Below are 18180 nucleotides of genomic sequence, written 5' to 3' on the forward strand. Positions count from 1 at the left end.
CAACACACCGGGGAGAAGAAATGGAAGAAGAGACGCAGGGAAAGCAAAAAAGTGCAGGGAGTCAAAAAAACAGAGTAACTGAGAGGTCGATTGTGTGTACATAATGTGGGGTGTTGGTGGGAGGGTGTATGTGTGTGTGTGTATGTGTGGGGGGGTAAGAAGATGAGGGGAAAGCGGGTGGCGGTTTGAAGATGATGAATGGGGGAGGGAAGACAGAGGATGAGAGGAGGAAGGAGGCAAGAAAGGGACACAAATGACAAGAGTGAAGAGCAGCAGAAACGAGGGCAAGCGGGGAGAATGAAATATGGCGAAGAAGCAGCTGAAAAGGGAGGAAGAGCCGGTGCAGGAGAGTACGAAAAGGCAAGAAACGGAGAGAGAGATGAGGGTGAAAAGGAACAAGCACTACAAGAAAGAGGGTAACAATGAGTGGATGAAAAGATGCGGGCTGCTTGAGGTAAAGAGAGATGACTGGAGGGAGAGCTTTTGTCATTTTCCTGGCAGCACATACCAGATGTCTTTGTATCTCAATAGGTCTCTCCATTTTTCTTTGGCTTTCACACATCTCGTCTCTCAAGAGATTTCAAGCACAGGAAGACACGAAAGATCTCTCCAAACACACACAAAAACCTTCAAATAACCTAAAATCCATGTCTATTTAATTCAAATACAGTGTGAAAATTTCAAACTGTTGTTTCTCTATCAAAACCATTCAGTTTAGTTATCTAAAAGTTGGAAAATATAGCAGTGTGGTAACTGCTTCAAACAGACAGGACTTAGACGGCATTTAGAGCATCTCAGAACATAAGCAACACTCAATTAAGAATAAAAACGGATCAACACCAGAGTGAGACGTGCAGCGAAAATCACTGGGTGTCTTCCCCATCCCCCGCTTTGATATGGAGGTTGTAGTGAGTATGCTCCCATGTCATTGATACCCTGGCTTGGGTCCACTTGTACCACCACAGGCCATCAGGGCTCTAATCCTGAGCCGCACAGTGGCACAGTTTCACCCTGCAGCCATTCACGTTGTCTCCACACAAACACAGCTGCCAGATTCGTGTGACCAGGCAGCCTCTCTCTCAGAAGAGATTGAGGTATTAAATGAGGCGGCTTTCTCTAGGCTCTTTTTGCGTTGACTGTGTATGTGTGTGTGTGTGTGTGTGTGTGTGGTATGAAAAAGGGAGTACTTACAGTGTGGGAATTTTTGGAGAGATTTGAGCTTTTTTACTTATGACAGATTTGAACTTTTATGGCTCCTTTAGTTTGACGAATTGCACAGAAGTTAACTGCTTTTGTGTGCTACAATATGGAGCCAAATTCAAGGCGGAATTTACCATTTCCAACAATCTAGTGGGTAAAAGAGGAAACAGGCGGTTTTAGCTGGGTGCAAAAATAACTACAACTTTTGTTTCCTTAAAGAGGCTTTAGGACAACGTTGGCAGGAAAAAAGCAAAATAATCACCTCATGTATTACTTTGGTGAATTTAATTCACATCTAATAGCTCTGATAAAGGCGTCATATCAAAACTTGTCAGTAAAAATCACCAAAATGACGATCTTTTTTTCACTTATTTTACCAGCAGTGTCGCCCGTTTCCTCTATCAATTCTGGGGAAACAAACACATGAAAGTGTGTTTCTATTGTTCTTATTAGTTATGATGCAAAAAAATGCACCGACTAACAAACAGCTTAATTCAACTTTCCAGTGCAAATCCAGTCATTACAACTATTTTCTTTCTTTAAAAAAAAAAAAGTCTTATAGAATGAAAAGGTCTCTGACTTATGGTCATTCTCAGAACAAGTGAAAATTGATAAAAACAATAATCCATCGAAAAACTGAGCAGTGTTGTATATTAAATTTAATATTGCATGTCATTTTAATTTGTGCATAAGTTATACAGAAGATAGACCTGAGCTCTCAGTGGGTTGTCCAGGAATCCACTCAAGTGTAAAACATGACATGTATACATGTCAAATCTTTCCTGAACATAAAGGTTGAATAAAACATTACATTCTAGTATTGACTCTATACACTTTACACTTCTGTTGTCTGACTGAAGTGTCCTCTACTTGACTCCACTATGAAACTGGGTGAAGGACTTTCGGCTCGGGGGACACCCAGCGCCCTCTCTGCTTGGCCCGACTCCCCACTCTCCGTGCCAGGCTGCTGGCAAACAACAATGACCCTCTAACAGCAGAGTCAACAGCCACCCAACATACGTACAACAGCACAGGAGATGCCAATGTAAGTGTGTGACATTACTGTGTTTATCGCTTTGTCTACTGAAATGTATGGCTTTGCCCCCGTATAGTGGTGAAAAACAGTAAGTTGTATTGTGTTTATATTCAGGAGCATTATTCTGCAGGAAACTTTGACTTTACATAACCAAAACTCATTTGATAGCTAAAGTTAAAAAAACAAAGAAGAAAGTAAAACACAAATGTTTTGTCTCGGAGTGTTTTCACCTCTGGTTACACTTCTTTGTCATCTTGGATTTCATTTCAGACGACCTCTCGTGCCGTTGCTTCTCAGACGCTCCGTCTGACTGAAGAGCTGAGGTGAATTAGAGGCGATGATAAGGAAAGGCGCTGCCTGTGGCATTTTTAACGTTGGTGTTTGCTGCACAACTGTTCGCCTCTCTCTTGACACAGAGTTTGCAGACAGGGATTTAGAAACACTAGAAGCTATAAGATGTTCCAGCTTTCGGTCTGTTTATGCAAATACACTGCAATTATATAATCTACTGGTGTTACAGTGTGTGTGTACTTGTGTGTATGGCTACAGTTTTTTGATCAAAAAATGTGACAAAAAACATTTGAACAGTGATCACAAGCAGCAAATGAAACCACAGTGTGTTTCACTAAAACTGTTACTCAGCTGAATTATGCAATTCATAATGTACAACAACATACAGCAAGAGGATGTGTAAATGTGTGTCAGTATGCTTGGCAGGGCCACAGAGAGCCTGAGCTGCACTGCAGTAAAAGAGAGCAGCAGGGACTCATCAATGTTAACTGGCTTCATATCAACTTTTTATTGAGCAATGGAGAAAATAATTGGGGTGTGTGTGTGTGTGTGTGTGTGTGTGTGTGTGTGTGTGTGTGTGTGTGTGTGTGTGTGTGTGTGTTGGCGTGTGTGTGTGTTGGCGTGTGTTGGCGTGTTGGCACATGCATGTGTATTTATTTGCAATCATGCAGCCATTGACTGGGTGTCACTGTATGGTTGAGTTGTGTCACTGTAGCCCTCCCTCTCACTCACTGAGACAGACAGAAACTCAGCAGTGTTCCCATCTGACAGCGAGACAATACAAACATCTGTTAGCAGTGTGGCCGAGTTCATGTGGTGCCACCGTGCCAGAGAACTGAAAACAGTCCAAAGTCCTAACAATCCTGATTCTCTTCACTGTTTGTTGTCATCAGCCTGACTTTTAGTTTGTTGTCAGGTACTATAATTTTCCCTCAACCTGCGTTCTCAGTCCACTACTACTGAGAAAAAGTCAAATCAACCCTTCCACAATGTGAATTGTGTCTTATTGCGTGGTGCATTCTGGTCTGATCAGGCAACTGTCGGTGGAGAACTCATTTCTCTGGTTTTCTCCCTGCTGTTGCAGCTGTCAGAATAACACTGAGTCTAAAATAAAATGTCCTGACAAATATTTTTATCCACATTTGATGTCTGAGATTGGTGCGAAATTAACTCCATTTGGAGCTGCAGTGGAGATACTGAATCTCAACATGACATTAGATGTTTTGTCTGAATGGATATTGCCAACAGAGGAAAAACACAACAACAGATTGCTCCCATGGAAACAGAAAACATCACTGCTACGGTATGTTTTGGGGTGAATTTGCTGCTTTAAGAAGCCTATACCCACACTAGTGGTGCTTTACGCTAAAAGCTAATGTCAACATGCTAACATGGTCACTGTATGCTAACATGCTGATAGCAGGTATACTGTTTATCATGTTCACCATTTTAGATTAGGATGAGAACATTTGCCATTTAGCACTAAACTCAAAGTACAAAGGCTGATAGGAATGGCATTAGTTTTGCAGATATTTGGACCTTAACCAAAGTATTGGGCAGATTAAAACTGACCTGATGATGGTGCTATATGAAAAGTCATGGTATCAGCAAAGTTATTACAATTCATCCTGAGGCGGGACATGGATGTATGAACCATATTTCACGGTGATCCATTGAATAGGTGTGGAGATATAGAACTCAAAACCACAGATGTCAGGCTATATCTGCTCGGATAAAGCTTGACATCCGCCGCTCCCCTTCCCCTATCTCTGCTATGTATTTTGCAAGAGCACCATTGCTTCATCCAGGGCTTAGCACTGCCCAGGACGGTTGTGATTGGTTTAAAGAAATACAAACGTGCCAGAGCGCCAGTTGCACCCCTTCTTTTCCCCTATCCCAGAATAGATGAGCGGTGTAGCCAGACCTTACTCCAGGGCTGACGCAGCACGACTATGGATATCTGCACCAAATTCCATAGCAATCCATTTAATTTCTTTTTTTTGTTATTTCAGTCTGGACCAGTGGTGGTGGACAAAATGAGGACAGTAACCTTTTTCTGTGGCTCACTCAATATCATTGGAACTTCATTTAAATTGTAATGTATCATTTAAATATATTTATTCAAACAGTAATGCACATACATTTACTTGTTCAGTTCAAGATGATTTGGAAAGCTTAGTATGCTACATCTACTTTCATTAAAGGGAATTTGTTTTAGATTATTATCTGCATGTGCTGGTGTTCATATGGCTGCAGTTGTTAAATAATGTGTGTCTTTGACTTGAACTTGAAGTATATTGATATAATGAGGCCTGCAGTACAGACAGTCGCAGATAGTGGAAAATTGCAGTCTAGAGTCCATCAAGGCCGTTAGCCTTAATCTGTAGCCAACTCACTGAGAGAGAGAAGAATGGTTTGACCTCCTCTCAAACTGGCCTTATACTTCTCCCTATTCCTGCCTTCATCTCTTCCTCCCCCCATCCATCTCTCTATTCCCTTTCCCAACCGAGCCTCCAGGGGTTTCTCCACAGCCACTGCATTCCTTTACCCATCCTGCCTTGCTTCCATCCATCTCTCCATTCTGTCATTCACAGCCTACAGTCGCCCCTCGCTGCCTCTATCTCTCATCCTTCGCCCCCCATCCCCCCTGCAGTGACTTCTGCCATTGTGGGTCCTGCTCGTTCTTTCTTGGGCTGCTGTGTGAGAATGGGGTCATTGTTGCCCTGTTGCAGTGTGTACATGAGTGTGTACATGTGTGTGATAGTAGGAGTGAGTTCTCTGCCCAAGCGCCAGCATGTCCTGCTGCCCGACCTCCATACGCACACTGGCCTATTACTCACACCCCAAGCGTGCATACATTGCCCGCAGAAATTAAAACACAGCCTGGTGTGTAATCATTCTGTCCCAAGAGCCCAATTTCTACTGGTGAACATGTTCCCCTCACTTTTCAGTAGGTAAGAACTACTACCCAGTCAGAAGCAGAGTATGAGGGCGTGCCATACTAGCAACTAGGTGAGTATTATAACGTGTGTTACAAAGTGACGCATGCACGTTTGTCACGGAAGTAAAGGCTGGACTACAATAGAGCGGTTTGTGAACAGTGTTTTCTGTTGGAGATGGTAAGTCCCTTTGGGGTGGACTTTGGGCTTTTTCACTTTGTAAACCTAAACAAAAAAGATATATAACACAATAAAGTAAAGGGAAAAAGCCAAAAAGCATACTATGAACACTTTAAACACAAGGCTGAAAAGAGAGTGAAACTGTAAATATGCTACTATCTATCAAGATTGGGTTGCAGCTCTTCATAAATCCATTGCTTTCCGTTATAATGTTAACTACTACCTATGACTTTGCTTAATTTATGCATACATGGAGATTGAAAACAGTTTAGAAAGAGTGGGACTAAATACATTTGCATAATATTTTGAAAATGTAATTAAAGCACCAGGTCAGATGTGTTGACTATATCCCATAACCTCTTTTAGTCTTCAGTCTAATATGTAAATTAGCAAGCTAATGTTAGCTTTGTCAGTTGGTTCAATTCATGAATATATATATATATACTGTGTATGTCTGTCTATCTATCTATCTATCTATCTATCTATCTATCTATCTATCTATCTATCTATCTATCTATCTATCTTCGGGTTCTATTCAATTAGCTACATAACCTGGTGGTTACCAGGTGTAGCAAAAGTCAGACAAAACATTTGACAATGAACATTTTGATGACCATCTCTGTTCGATCAAAATGTTGCTCTGTTGAATTCAATTTGCTGGGAGTTTTTTGACCCCACACCTGGAGATGTTTATTTATCTCTATATCTCTTACTAGCAAGCAAACGTTAGCTTTGTCAGTCGGTTCAGTTAGCTACACAGCTACGTGGCAGTTACTGGTTGTGAATACAATATTTAGTGACGACTAATCTCTACATTAGCTTGTGCTGTACAACCCATTGCTATTTGATGACTAAATCTCCACATACATTATACTACATTAAGTTTAAACTTACAAACAGCAACTACCTCCAAGTCTCTATTACTGAAACTGATTTTAAGTAGATAAGTATTAAGTTAATACAGTATTGCTAGCTCACACTCCAGTTAGTCACAGTCTCGGCCTCCACCGCTCTGTCTGTCTAAGGGATTATCAGCCGGCACTGGCCTCCACTCTAATCCTTTCCTCAACAGACTCACTTACATTCTCACACACACGCACACACATGCACGCACGCACGCACACACACACACAGCCAGATGCAGGCTTTTCAATGGCAGCAACTATTTGCCATATCTCGCCTTGCTAATCTGTTAACTGGCTATTACAGCAGCATGTGCTGTTGTTGATGTCATGGTAGCTAGTTTAACAACAAAATTAAAGGAAAAAGCCCAAAGAAATCTATTACATAAATTTGTATTTTCTTGCTTTAATCTAAATATTCCTCTATGAGTAGGGTGACCATACGTCCCGACAAAAGCCTGTCGGGACGCTAAAATGTCCCGGTTTTAGGAGGAGCGGCGTCAGACGATTTAGCTGGGGCTTGAGCCCCGAATGTTTTGAGTGTAGTCCCAAATGTAACTCTTTCCAGATTATTTTTCCGAGGCGAATAGAAAGGGCAGCTACATGCAGGGTCCGACCATGTTGTGTTTGTTGCTATCACCTAGCAACCGTCCCTACGTGGAGGAAAAGCATTGACATATATACAATGGACCAATAGACCCCGTTGCTCTGGATGGAGACCAGTGAAGGCTATTAGAAGCACTTTTCCGGTGATCACTTCCTTTACTGCGCAGCCTCCAACTGACAGAGACAACGTAAATGTGACGTGAGCAACGTGTCTGAAAGTTGTAAGTCTTCTGGTAGCTGTGACAAGAGAAATCTCAATCATTTCCAATCTTACAGAGACGGAGAGCGTAGGTATATGTAAGGAGATAACATAAGCACAGGCTAATTATTGCTAACTAACATGCTAGTTAACATTAGTAATTAAAACTAAACAGCTAATGTAAGTCGAAACTGCCTGCGAGCTTCTCCTGTACTATACGGTAATTCCTCTACTGTGCGACAGTAAGTCACTTGGTTATGACACAATCGTTATCTATTTTTACAAAAACGTCTGCTATGGAGCTATAACATGAGGTACAAGGTAATGGAGCCTTTTATACATTGTTGTGTTTCTTTATAAATAAACAATGGACAAATAGAGTCTTTAAACGCTTCAGATGTAAAGTTATTCGCAGTCAAGTGACGTAAAACAAAATGGCGGTCAGTGTAATGCTAACAAGAGGTGATCGCTTTGTAGCAACAAAATGGCGCCATCGGAGGTTCGCGTTCTGAAGCGAAGCTTACCCCCTTGAGGAAAAGCTGTAAAAGCCGGGTGAAGTTTTCGGAGGAATCCTAGCCAAATCAGTGTAATACATTGATGCCATCAACACAAAGTTAAGGAGCGCAATACTAATGATTTAGTTTGAAGTTCCTGTGACGTGATGTTTACAGTCTATTGTTCAGACTCAACCACATGGAGCTCTGAAGAAGACCTGTGCGTCTCTTAGTGTCCACTCTCTCTGTAAAATGCAGCGCAGCCTCAGGTTATAACGGATGCGCTCTGCTGTTGACATGCTGCGGTAGATGTGTTGCGTTTGTGCTCCGTGTATTTCTGCAGTAGATTCGGTTTTCCACCTCCGATGTAGAGCAGCGTACGGCCACTTCCCTAGCTAAACTCTTTGTCCCATTCAGACACCCAAACAGGGCTCTGTGTCTGTCAGAAGGTCTGAGAGCTACAGCAATCACGTAAAACCAGACTATGGTGCAGGTAGATTTCTGAAATAGTGACTTTATTCTTGTAATAGCCTATTATAACTTTATTTTTCTCAAAATCATGACTCCTCCAAATCACAGAGAACACAGATATACTGTATTTTGAATGTGCACAAAGTTTTGGACATTGCTCAAACACATCTGAAATATTACAGTCCAGGGTTTATTAATAGGCCTACATTAACAACAAAAGAGCAAAACAGGAGGGAGGAGTAAATGATGCCTAGGCTACATGTGTGCTGACTCAGCTATAATTAGAAAAGTCCATCCAAAGGAGAATACATATTTGAAAGCAATAAAAAAATGCCTGTTAGCCTCAATATATTCCATTATGTTTTTCTATTTGGATTGTAATCTATTTTTTCTCTTTACATAACGATATTTGCAGCATACATTGATTCAGAAAAAGGTAGAAATAGGTGCATAAAAATTCACCAGAAGGCAGGAAATGAAGTGTTTAATGCTCAAAATTTTCAATCATTTTAATTCTTTTGGTGTTATTGGAATAAATAACACTTCAAAAATCTTTTTTAGAAAAGTCTCAACATAAATCTCATTCTGAACTGAAAAAGGCTGTTGCTGCAATTTTGTTAATTTACCAAAAAAAAAAAAAAAAACATTTATTATTAGATGAGGAGCCTATGATCAAAATAATGAAGTTACTGTCTATGTCTGACCTCGGCTGGCACATGTTCACGTTAAAAAGCGTGTGCGCATGCACAAGCACTACGGTCACACGCAAAGTGTCCCGGTTTCAGCTCCCGGAAATCTGGTCCCCCTATCTATGAGCAAACAGCATACTTGACAAGCTTGCTTCGAGACACAGGGCTCCCTGTTCAGATGATTGTTGACTGTGTAAATATGGCGTCCATTTGAAAGTTCCATTGTCACAACAGGTAATGTCAACCATGCTCTTTGGAGGGTGTCTATTAGGCTCTGCATTGACAGTAAAACATCACAGAAGCTTCATCTGGGACCATGACATTACAACTTATATTCACATTTGTTTTAATAAGAGTTGAATTAAGGTGGATACATCTTATCTATCAGGTGTTCAATGGGAAAGGCAAAGATTAGCGGTATGTATTTAAACATTTACAGTGAGACATTCCAGTCATGTAAGAGCAGGCGGCAGGTACAGATATGACCCGGCCTGTGTCTTACTGCGACAGGTGATCAGCTCACCTGTATTGTCTTACCTGCAGCTGACTCAGTCTTTAAGCCTCTATAGAGCTCCATATAAAGTGTCAGTGTTGTACATGTACTTTAAAAAGGAACCATGACTTAGTCTCATATCCAGGCAGTAGTAATGAAAGTGAGAAATGAGTATATTAAATAAATATTATAATATATTTGACCAAATACACCTCTGTCAATACTTTATAATACAAGTTATAATACTGATTACTATTGGTGATTTCGGAAAATTCGACATATTGCAGATAAAGTGGTGAGATTAATTTAAATCAACTACTACCCCCCCGTACTTTTGGTTCATAAAGATGAAGAAAAAATCACTTTTAGGTTGTATCAGGATATTATGAGCCGAAATTAATATCTAGTCTCATATGGTGCTGAAGCGATTAGTCGATTAATTGATTACTCAATCTACTAACTTAATCTGCAACACACTGGTTCCAGCTTCTTAAATGTGGATGGTTACTTATTTTCTTAGTGTTCTGTAAACTGAATATCTTTGGCTTTTGGACTGTTGATCAGACAAAAAAAGACATTTTAATGTGTCAAGTTGCAACTTTTTCAGCATTTTATAGACCATACAATTGAAAAGATATTTTGCTGATTTAAATCCAGCTCTGTGTCATGGCAGTGTGGGCAGTGTGTTTAGATGAATGGTGTTTGGCTTCCCTCAGTGGTGCCAGTGCACAGAGCTCCCTGTGGAGCAGAGCAGCAGAGGTCTGCCGAAATTGGAGCAGAAAAGCGTATGTTCGCCGAAATTCGTCTGATCTCAGCAGACCTCCGCTGCTCTGCTCCTCCATGCACTGGCGCCATGGAGGGAAGCCAAACATCGTTCATCTAAACACACTGCCCGCATAAAGATGGCACAGAGCTGGATTAAAAAAGGCAAAGTATCCCTTTAATTGATTAATCAAGAAAATAAAACAGATTATTTGAAGATGAAAGTTGCACCCCTAGTGATCAAGGGCACTCTGAACCTTTCCATTGTTTCTACTTTAATCCCACATGTCAGTCGAGCCAATCAAAGAGGACTGGTGCCCTATGCTTTGAGAGACTAGAGGCTGATCCAGGATCAGAGACAGGTAAGGCGTGACCACAGGGGCGATGACCTGCCAACCCACAAACATGCTGTGACATCACACTAAGGAGGTCACAGTAATCAGATTATCCCCGTTACACAGACTCACTGTGGGCTTTGACTGACCTACAATACTCAGGTTAAAACAAAGAATACACTCACACATGCACAAGGACACGTATTAAAAATCTTTAACTTGGCAGGGATAAAATTAGATGAAAGCATTTGAGTGGGCCAAAAATAAAAAATCCCTGGGTTGTAAAATATTTGTAAAGCTTCAAACACACTGAGTCTATGAGCAGTGTCACATTTTGCCTTGATGAATTCTTCTGTGGGAGAATAAAGATTGTGTGTTCACTGAGTGCAGAAGCTGGCTGATGGAAGACAGGAGAGGCTCAGGGCCTGAGCTGCTCTGTAACCGCAGTGATGCCAAGTGGTCGGCGGTTTAAAGAGGACACCTGAGACCAGCGCACCTGGACAATGAGCTGAGGTGTAACCCTAAACTGAGATGAACCGCTGTTTATCCCCCGCGCTCTCCTTCTCTTGTTGTTTCCCATCCATCTCCTCTCTCGCTTCATACATCTCTGCTCTCTCTGGTCCCTGAGCTTATTTTCCCTTCACAACCTGATCTATTCCACCCTGTTATTCTCCAAATCTTTTGACTCCCTACCTCAGTCGCTCTCACTTTCTTTCCATGCCTCACGCTTCTGGGCATTGCCAGGCTAATGCAAACATCCCTCAGTATGAGTGTGAGTCACAGTCTAATCACATACTTAATGATTAGCACCCACACATTTTCAGTCATCGTTCAGGGTGGAAAACAGGGTCAAAGCCCTTCATTAGACATTCCTGCATTTATTAAGTTGCTATTTTCACACAGACAATACTCTAAATAGGGGGACTGACATTTTGTGCAGCAGCGGACAGCGGCTAGCAGCTGTATGACTCAGTGACACAGAAGCAGTGCCCATGTCACCATGGAAAGGCAGTGTTATGGTGTTGTTGCCAAGGCTCTGCTGTCCAATACGCATTTGATCCCCCATCGTTACTGTTACTGAGCCACACAGGGAGGAGGGAGAGTCAAGAGATGGGAGCAGGGTATGCATGCTTAAGAGTGAAACTCGAGAAGACCGAGTGAGGGATTGAAGATTAGGGAAACATTTCGGCAGATCAACAGCGAGTGTGTTTAAGCTACGCTTACTTTTCTGCCTGTCTCCCTCTTTAAAAGGCCTTTAGTCAGCATCCTGTGCACTCCACCCATATTTGTACACTCCCTCCCCATCACTTGATATAAACACATAGTCTGACCTGCATGTATATACACACACACACACACACACACACACACACACACAAAATGCACTTAGATGCTCACTGTGTGTTCTTTCTTTGATGCACCAACAACTGCAACTGCGTCTTTAAAACAGCAAGTAGCACAAAGGACCAAAAATAGCTCAGTGAGTTGCAGAGCAGAACTGCTCTCCTTGAGGAGGGGAGGAAAGAGGAGGAGGATGAAGAAGAGCAAGAGGAGGTGCAGAGAGAGATGACAGGGAAAAGATGGCAGAAGGAGACCAGCTCTCCAGGACTTAGGCCTCCCTGCTGGGTTCAATTTAAGTTTCTCATCCAGTGTCAGCTCCCATAAAAACATCTGTATGTTAGCATTCAATGACAACACTTGAATATTACATTTCTGTAATGTCATGAAATGATTACAAGAAGGCTGAATGTTTGTACATTTGTAAATGTACACTTGTCCCTATGGATTTCCTACAGGCCAATCATAGAAAGTAATAGATGTAACCACATACAGAACATCTAGACGGCAAACATGTCAATATTAGAAGTGGGACTATTAATCAATTCAGCAACATATCACAATACGATCTTTTTCAATGGTTCATTTGCAGAGGTGGAAAGTAACGAAATACATTTACTCACGTTACTGTATTGCGTAGTTTTGTTGTGTATTTAGTAGTTTTTAAAATCAGCAATTTAAAACGTACTTGATTACGTTTTAAGTGAAGTATTGTATTTTGCTACATTACAAATCCCATCCGTTACGGAGTAAAAAAAAAACTTTGACTAACGAAAACCGAAAGGAAGAAAAAAAAGTGTGCCCGGAACCACTACAGTGATGAATGATCAGCATCTAGGCTGCCTATCAGGCGCCAAGTCTTTCTGTAGGAGATGGAGAACGAGATGGAGGTGGATCAGGCGAGCGACGACGGTTCAGAGACTGTTTCAGTAGAAATGCTAGTTTTTAAATGCTAATTCTGCTGCCCAAAACGACAACGACAAATCCTTGGCCACATTTGAACGTTTTTTATTTAAATTCAAGAGGGGCCAATAGCATCATCATGCAATGCCAGATGTGCCTGCCAAAAGTGACTGAACTGGCAGCATTCAATAACTCCACATCTAATCTGCGGAAGCATGTTTTGGTAAGTATGTTTGCATTGGTACTTCAAACAAAGTTTTCATGACTAATAGCAAATTGCCAATTAGCAAAACAACATGTTTCGTGGCATTGCTAATTTTAGTCTAGCACTAGAAACCCGTAGGACTACGTATGTAGGACACTGGCTAAATTAATTCAAATACATCTACTTAGCTCATATGGGTTACTTAGGTGTGTAATAGTTTGGGATTTATGACCCCTTGTCCTATTTCACTACATGGGAGAGATTTCCCCACCCCCGCCCCGTTTTACAGTTTTTTTTAATGTAACTAAGTAACTTTTACTTAAAGTAAATTTTAAATGAACTACTTATTACTTTTGATTCATTTTTCAGAGAGGTAATGTCACTTGTACATGAGTAATATTTCATCAAAGTATTGGTACTTTTACTTGAGTACAATATTTTAATACTTTTTACACCTCTGTTTATTTGTTACTAGTATAAGGTATTACTGAAATTACTTCTTAAGTACTGTAAAATAATTGATCTCTGCTGTATTGTAAAAGATTTTGCCATTTTAAAGGGCAATGATGAGAAATGAGAAGATTGTCTGTATACGGTCAATTGTAGGAGATATGCTCAGTTTAGCACAAAGACTGGAAACGGGAGGAAACAGCTAGTTTGACTGTGTCAAAAGCTAATAAAATATTTTACCAGCATCTCTAAAGCTCACTAACACATTAAGCTCCAGAAATGTAAAGCACTCAGACAAGAAATAGTCCGGCACATAACCCTACATAAAACCACAGCATGTCGTTTACAAACTTAAGTTTTTGTACAGATTAAACAAACAACATAAAACATGTTAATTAGTGAGCTTAAGGTAGGCTCCTTTTGTTACCTTTGGACAGAGCCAAGCTGGCTGTCTCCCTGTTTCCAGTCTTTAGGCTAAGCTAAGCTAATTGCCTCCTGGCTATAGCTTTGTATTTACCGTACAGACATGAAAGTGGTATCAATAATCTCATCCAGCTCTTGGTAGGAACTAGAATAAGCGTATTTCTCAAAATGTCATGTCTTGAGTTCTGCAATTGATATTATGTATCAAAAACTAAAATAAAATGATATTTCAACAGCAACACAAACTACATCCTCCAATATGACCATTTAGTGAATTATCATCAACATCTCTCTAAAACAGTTTCAGCAAACACTGAACAGTCTATATTACATATGTGCTGCCTCTATATACCTGGTGTTGAGCCTCTCAGCTGTGAGTTAGATGGTACATACAGAGGGGTGAGCTTTAAGGGCCATTTCTGACATTGGAATTTGTACCATGACAAAGAATATCTTAGTGTAAATATCCTGGCGCCTTCTGGCACATTTTGGCCAACCCGTAAATAAAACCTATTATCACATGTCTGTTTTAGGTCACATGATAATGACTGAAACATCTCCATGGCAACTGAGCACACTCAATTTACTGATAAAGAGTCTCCCTGGTGATAAGTCTCACTTGTTTGCATTACTTACTATTGCTGGACTTGAGGTCTCTGTGGATGATAGGTACGAATGCCTGGTTGTGTAGGTAGTCCATCCCTGTGGCAACCTGGACCGCCCAGTTCACCAGAACCCTCGGGGGTACCTTCTTTCCAGCAAGCGCCCGGTTCAGAGCCCCCCCTCTGGCGTACTCCATTACCAAGCACAGGTTGGGCTCCCGCAGGCAGACCCCACGGAGACTGATTATGTTGGGGTGCCGGAGCATCCAGAACAGCCTGGCCTCCTGACGCACGCTCTCTGCTGTGGCACTAATATCCTCATCGGGGTCTTGCCTGGCGGCCTTTACTGCTACTTCTTCTACCCGCCATACTCCTCTGTACACCTTCCCAAACCCACCAGCTCCAATCACCTCCTCCAGGAGCAGTTCTGAGAAGTTTATCTCCAAGGGGCATTCACCCACCCCGCCTGCCACCCGCCCTCCTGCAGTCAGCTGCTGGTAGTTGGCGGCATCCCCCCTTGTGACATAATTGCATGGAAAGATACCCACCTTGTCCTGGATCTTGCCTGTCCACCAACCCTCGTCCCCAGACACTTTTGAGTCTTTGGAGAGAACCTCAAGGAGGTCCCCGCGCCGCAGGGTTAACTCCTCGTCCGCTGTGGCCTCATAGTCGAACACTGCCGTCCAGAAGGGGTTGGGGTTGTTGGCACCACAGCGATGACCAGGGTGGGAGTCTGGGGAGCCAGAGGAGGAGATGGTGGAGGAGTTCCAGCTGCTGCCATTCTCCCCCTGCACTACTGGGGCCGGACACATCGGCGGCATGGAGGATGAGGAGGTAGTAGAGGAGTGGGGCCCAGGCGGGATTAGGCAAGGTGGAGGCGGGGAGCAGCTGCCCCCACAGCTGGTGCAGGACAGGGGGGCTGCTGTGCTGCTCGCTCTGCCGTATGGGTTCATGGCAGCTTGACTGCTGTTTGACGCTGTAGGCCTGCCCTCTGTCAACTCAGGCACAAAATCCATACAGGGCCCATTGACAGAGGCGAGGTCTCCTCGACCACCAGTGGGGGGTAGAGGGGATCAGAGGATCAGGGAGCTGCAACTGCTCTCCCCCATCACCACATCTCGCTGTTGAAACTGTGCCAAATCCTGTCACCGGTTGCTGTTGTGCTGTTGCTACGCAGTGTGTAAGTAACATGTATTCCCAAAGGCAAGTTCATTCAGGGACAACGTACATCAGGTCAAACAATGCACTCAGCAGATTGTAACCCCTGAACCCTAATTGATTGTTTTCACTATTGTGTCTTATGGAAAGCTGCCACGGACCCTCACAGACCAGTGAATATGTAAACACATATTCACTCTAAGAAATCTAAGAAACAGCAGGTCTGATGAAATCCTTCAGACAGATGCCTTCAAGCTGTTGAGCTCCTGATCAGTGAGTGAATTCTGGTCTCTGAGTAGCTGCTTACAATTTATAAAAACAGTTACATTTTAATAACAATGTCCTACATTGCTGTAACAATTAAGCATCTGAATTTAACAAAAACATAATGTGGACTTATGATTTATAGTTTTGAATCTTTCACCCTAATAAACACACAACCTCTTCTGAAGTTAATATCAGTCCATTGAGACACTCGGAGGGGATAATAAAACCACAACTAAAGTATCTATCTTCTTATGGAATATTGACTATTTAGGCTGCCAATAAGAACAGCAGTCTGTGTTTGAAATCCTCTGAGCAGGGTCGTCATTATTTCTCATCCAGCCCAGTGTAGATGCAGCTCCCCGCCAGCCATCTCCATGAACACGGGTTGTTTTCTCTCCTATTCTGTGTTTGGAAACATCCACAGATATTCGCCCTACATCGCGACAAGCCGGTCCAAGCTAAATCCTACATGCATGCCCCACTCACGAGCCGGTTCAACGTCCATGAATAGCCTTTATCAAAAAGGCCCCGTCCATTTTAAGTCAGCTGGGGAATTACAGAAACAAGCCCAGGGCAGGGCGGCAGGTATTCAATACAGAGCTGTAAAGTGGAACCACGTTCAGCATCCAGCCAAGTCTGAGCACAACAATCCCGCCTCCGTCTCTGTGCAGCGGCCTGGTTCAGTCCGGCTACATTTGTGATGGTGACAAGTCCTCGGTGAGAAATGAAACTCTTCTTCACTGGAGACAGTAAAGGGATGCCAGTATCTATTATCATTATCCTGCTGCCTCAAGAGCACGCATGGTTGTTTCAGATCATCAGTCAATAGTCTTGTAGCGAAGGTTTTAAATGCCCGCGACTTCTTTAGGAAAGACAGAGACGCTCACACGGCGACAACAAGGTGGGAAATTTTGTCAACGAAGGTTTGCGTTGAGGTAATACAGCGTTACAATCTCTGATCCGAGTGGACTAGATGAAATTAGGCGATGAAGGCTCCATGTTTCCCTTATAAATAGATCGACCCCCATCTTAATAATAATAATAATAATAATAACACCAACAATATAGTAGGCTATTGGAAAAGGTTATTTATTATGCGCGCAAAATGTTGTATCCTGTCCCGGCTTGCTTCCTCCGCCCCAAACAGCTTTATTTTAATGCGTAAACAATTAGCGTTTACTGTAACCTAACCTGGACACTGAGGGCAGCAACATCCACCGACATCGTCGCATGGGCGTATTGCATCCGAGTAAAGAGGGACCATCCAGATCAGTAGGCTAACCCAATTTAGCTACACACTAAAACGCTCCGGGGAGTCCTTGTTCGTGCTGCTCATCCAGCTGTCCAGAGGTCCATCGTATTCAAACAGGCTTTTCCTCCTAAGAGACGTGACATTTCGAGCACCAAGCTGTCACTCTGTGGGCTGACTTTGCATCAAATACACCGGGGCGCAGTCCACATACGTGGGAACAAGTGCTTCTTCTGTCACTGATCTACAAAACATAGCGATGGTTGAAGCACGCAGGCTGTGTGCGCACTTACTCCCATCACGTACAGATCTGGGTGCAGCTCACCGCTAAGGGCGGAGAGGAGGACGCTACAGTCTGTTGGAACGAGACTGTGCTGGTGGTGAGGGTGTGCTGTTGCACTGTGGGTAACGTAGTTCCTGAGGGATCTCCTGCTGACCTACATCATTCTGACAGCTCATATAACTAAATAGTGTAATTAGCATGCTACAATCATAAGGAAAAGCATGAGTGTCGTCAAAGATCGAGTTCATTTCTTCTACACCACAGTGCATTGCCCTATTGCATGATCATTTATTTGGCAATGCATACACTCAGTTGGAAAAATGTAATAGGCTACAATAATAGAGTGATTTATTCCCACTGAAAAATGTAGTTTCTTTTGTCCCCCACATGGTCAGGGGTCAAAGGTCAGCAAAAAAACAGCCTGTAGCTGGCAGGGATTGAGTATGTCGTTCAAGGGCACATTGGCAGTTTGAGGTGCACAAAGAATATGTCTAATGTAAGACCTTACATGAAATAGGATGGAGCTGAGTTTTAAGAAGACTGGAACTATAGTATATATATAACATACCTGCAAAAATGCTCAGTTTTTTTTTTTTATTTTATGCAAAGAGAGGATAAAGTGAGGACAAATAATGCCATCATTTTTCTTGACATTGCATAAGATTGTGTTTTCCGAGAAAAATATAGTTGAGGGTTTGGGAACAC

At 42.4% G+C, this 18180-nt stretch overlaps 1 protein-coding gene across 1 annotated transcript in view; it reads right to left on the bottom strand.

The window, feature by feature from the left end:
* map3k10 (mitogen-activated protein kinase kinase kinase 10) overlaps nucleotides 1-17501 on the bottom strand; it is a 40739-nt gene extending 23238 nt beyond the window's left edge. The window contains exon 1 of the mRNA XM_028574411.1: nucleotides 14553-17501. Within this exon, the coding sequence (XP_028430212.1) occupies nucleotides 14553-15534 (982 nt within the window). The 5' untranslated portion in view covers nucleotides 15535-17501. The remainder of the gene's footprint in view (nucleotides 1-14552) is intronic.
* Nucleotides 17502-18180: the final 679 nt, after the last annotated feature.

This window comes from Perca flavescens, chromosome 3, assembly GCF_004354835.1.
Source record: "Perca flavescens isolate YP-PL-M2 chromosome 3, PFLA_1.0, whole genome shotgun sequence".
NCBI classification, from domain to species: Eukaryota; Metazoa; Chordata; class Actinopteri; order Perciformes; family Percidae; genus Perca; species Perca flavescens.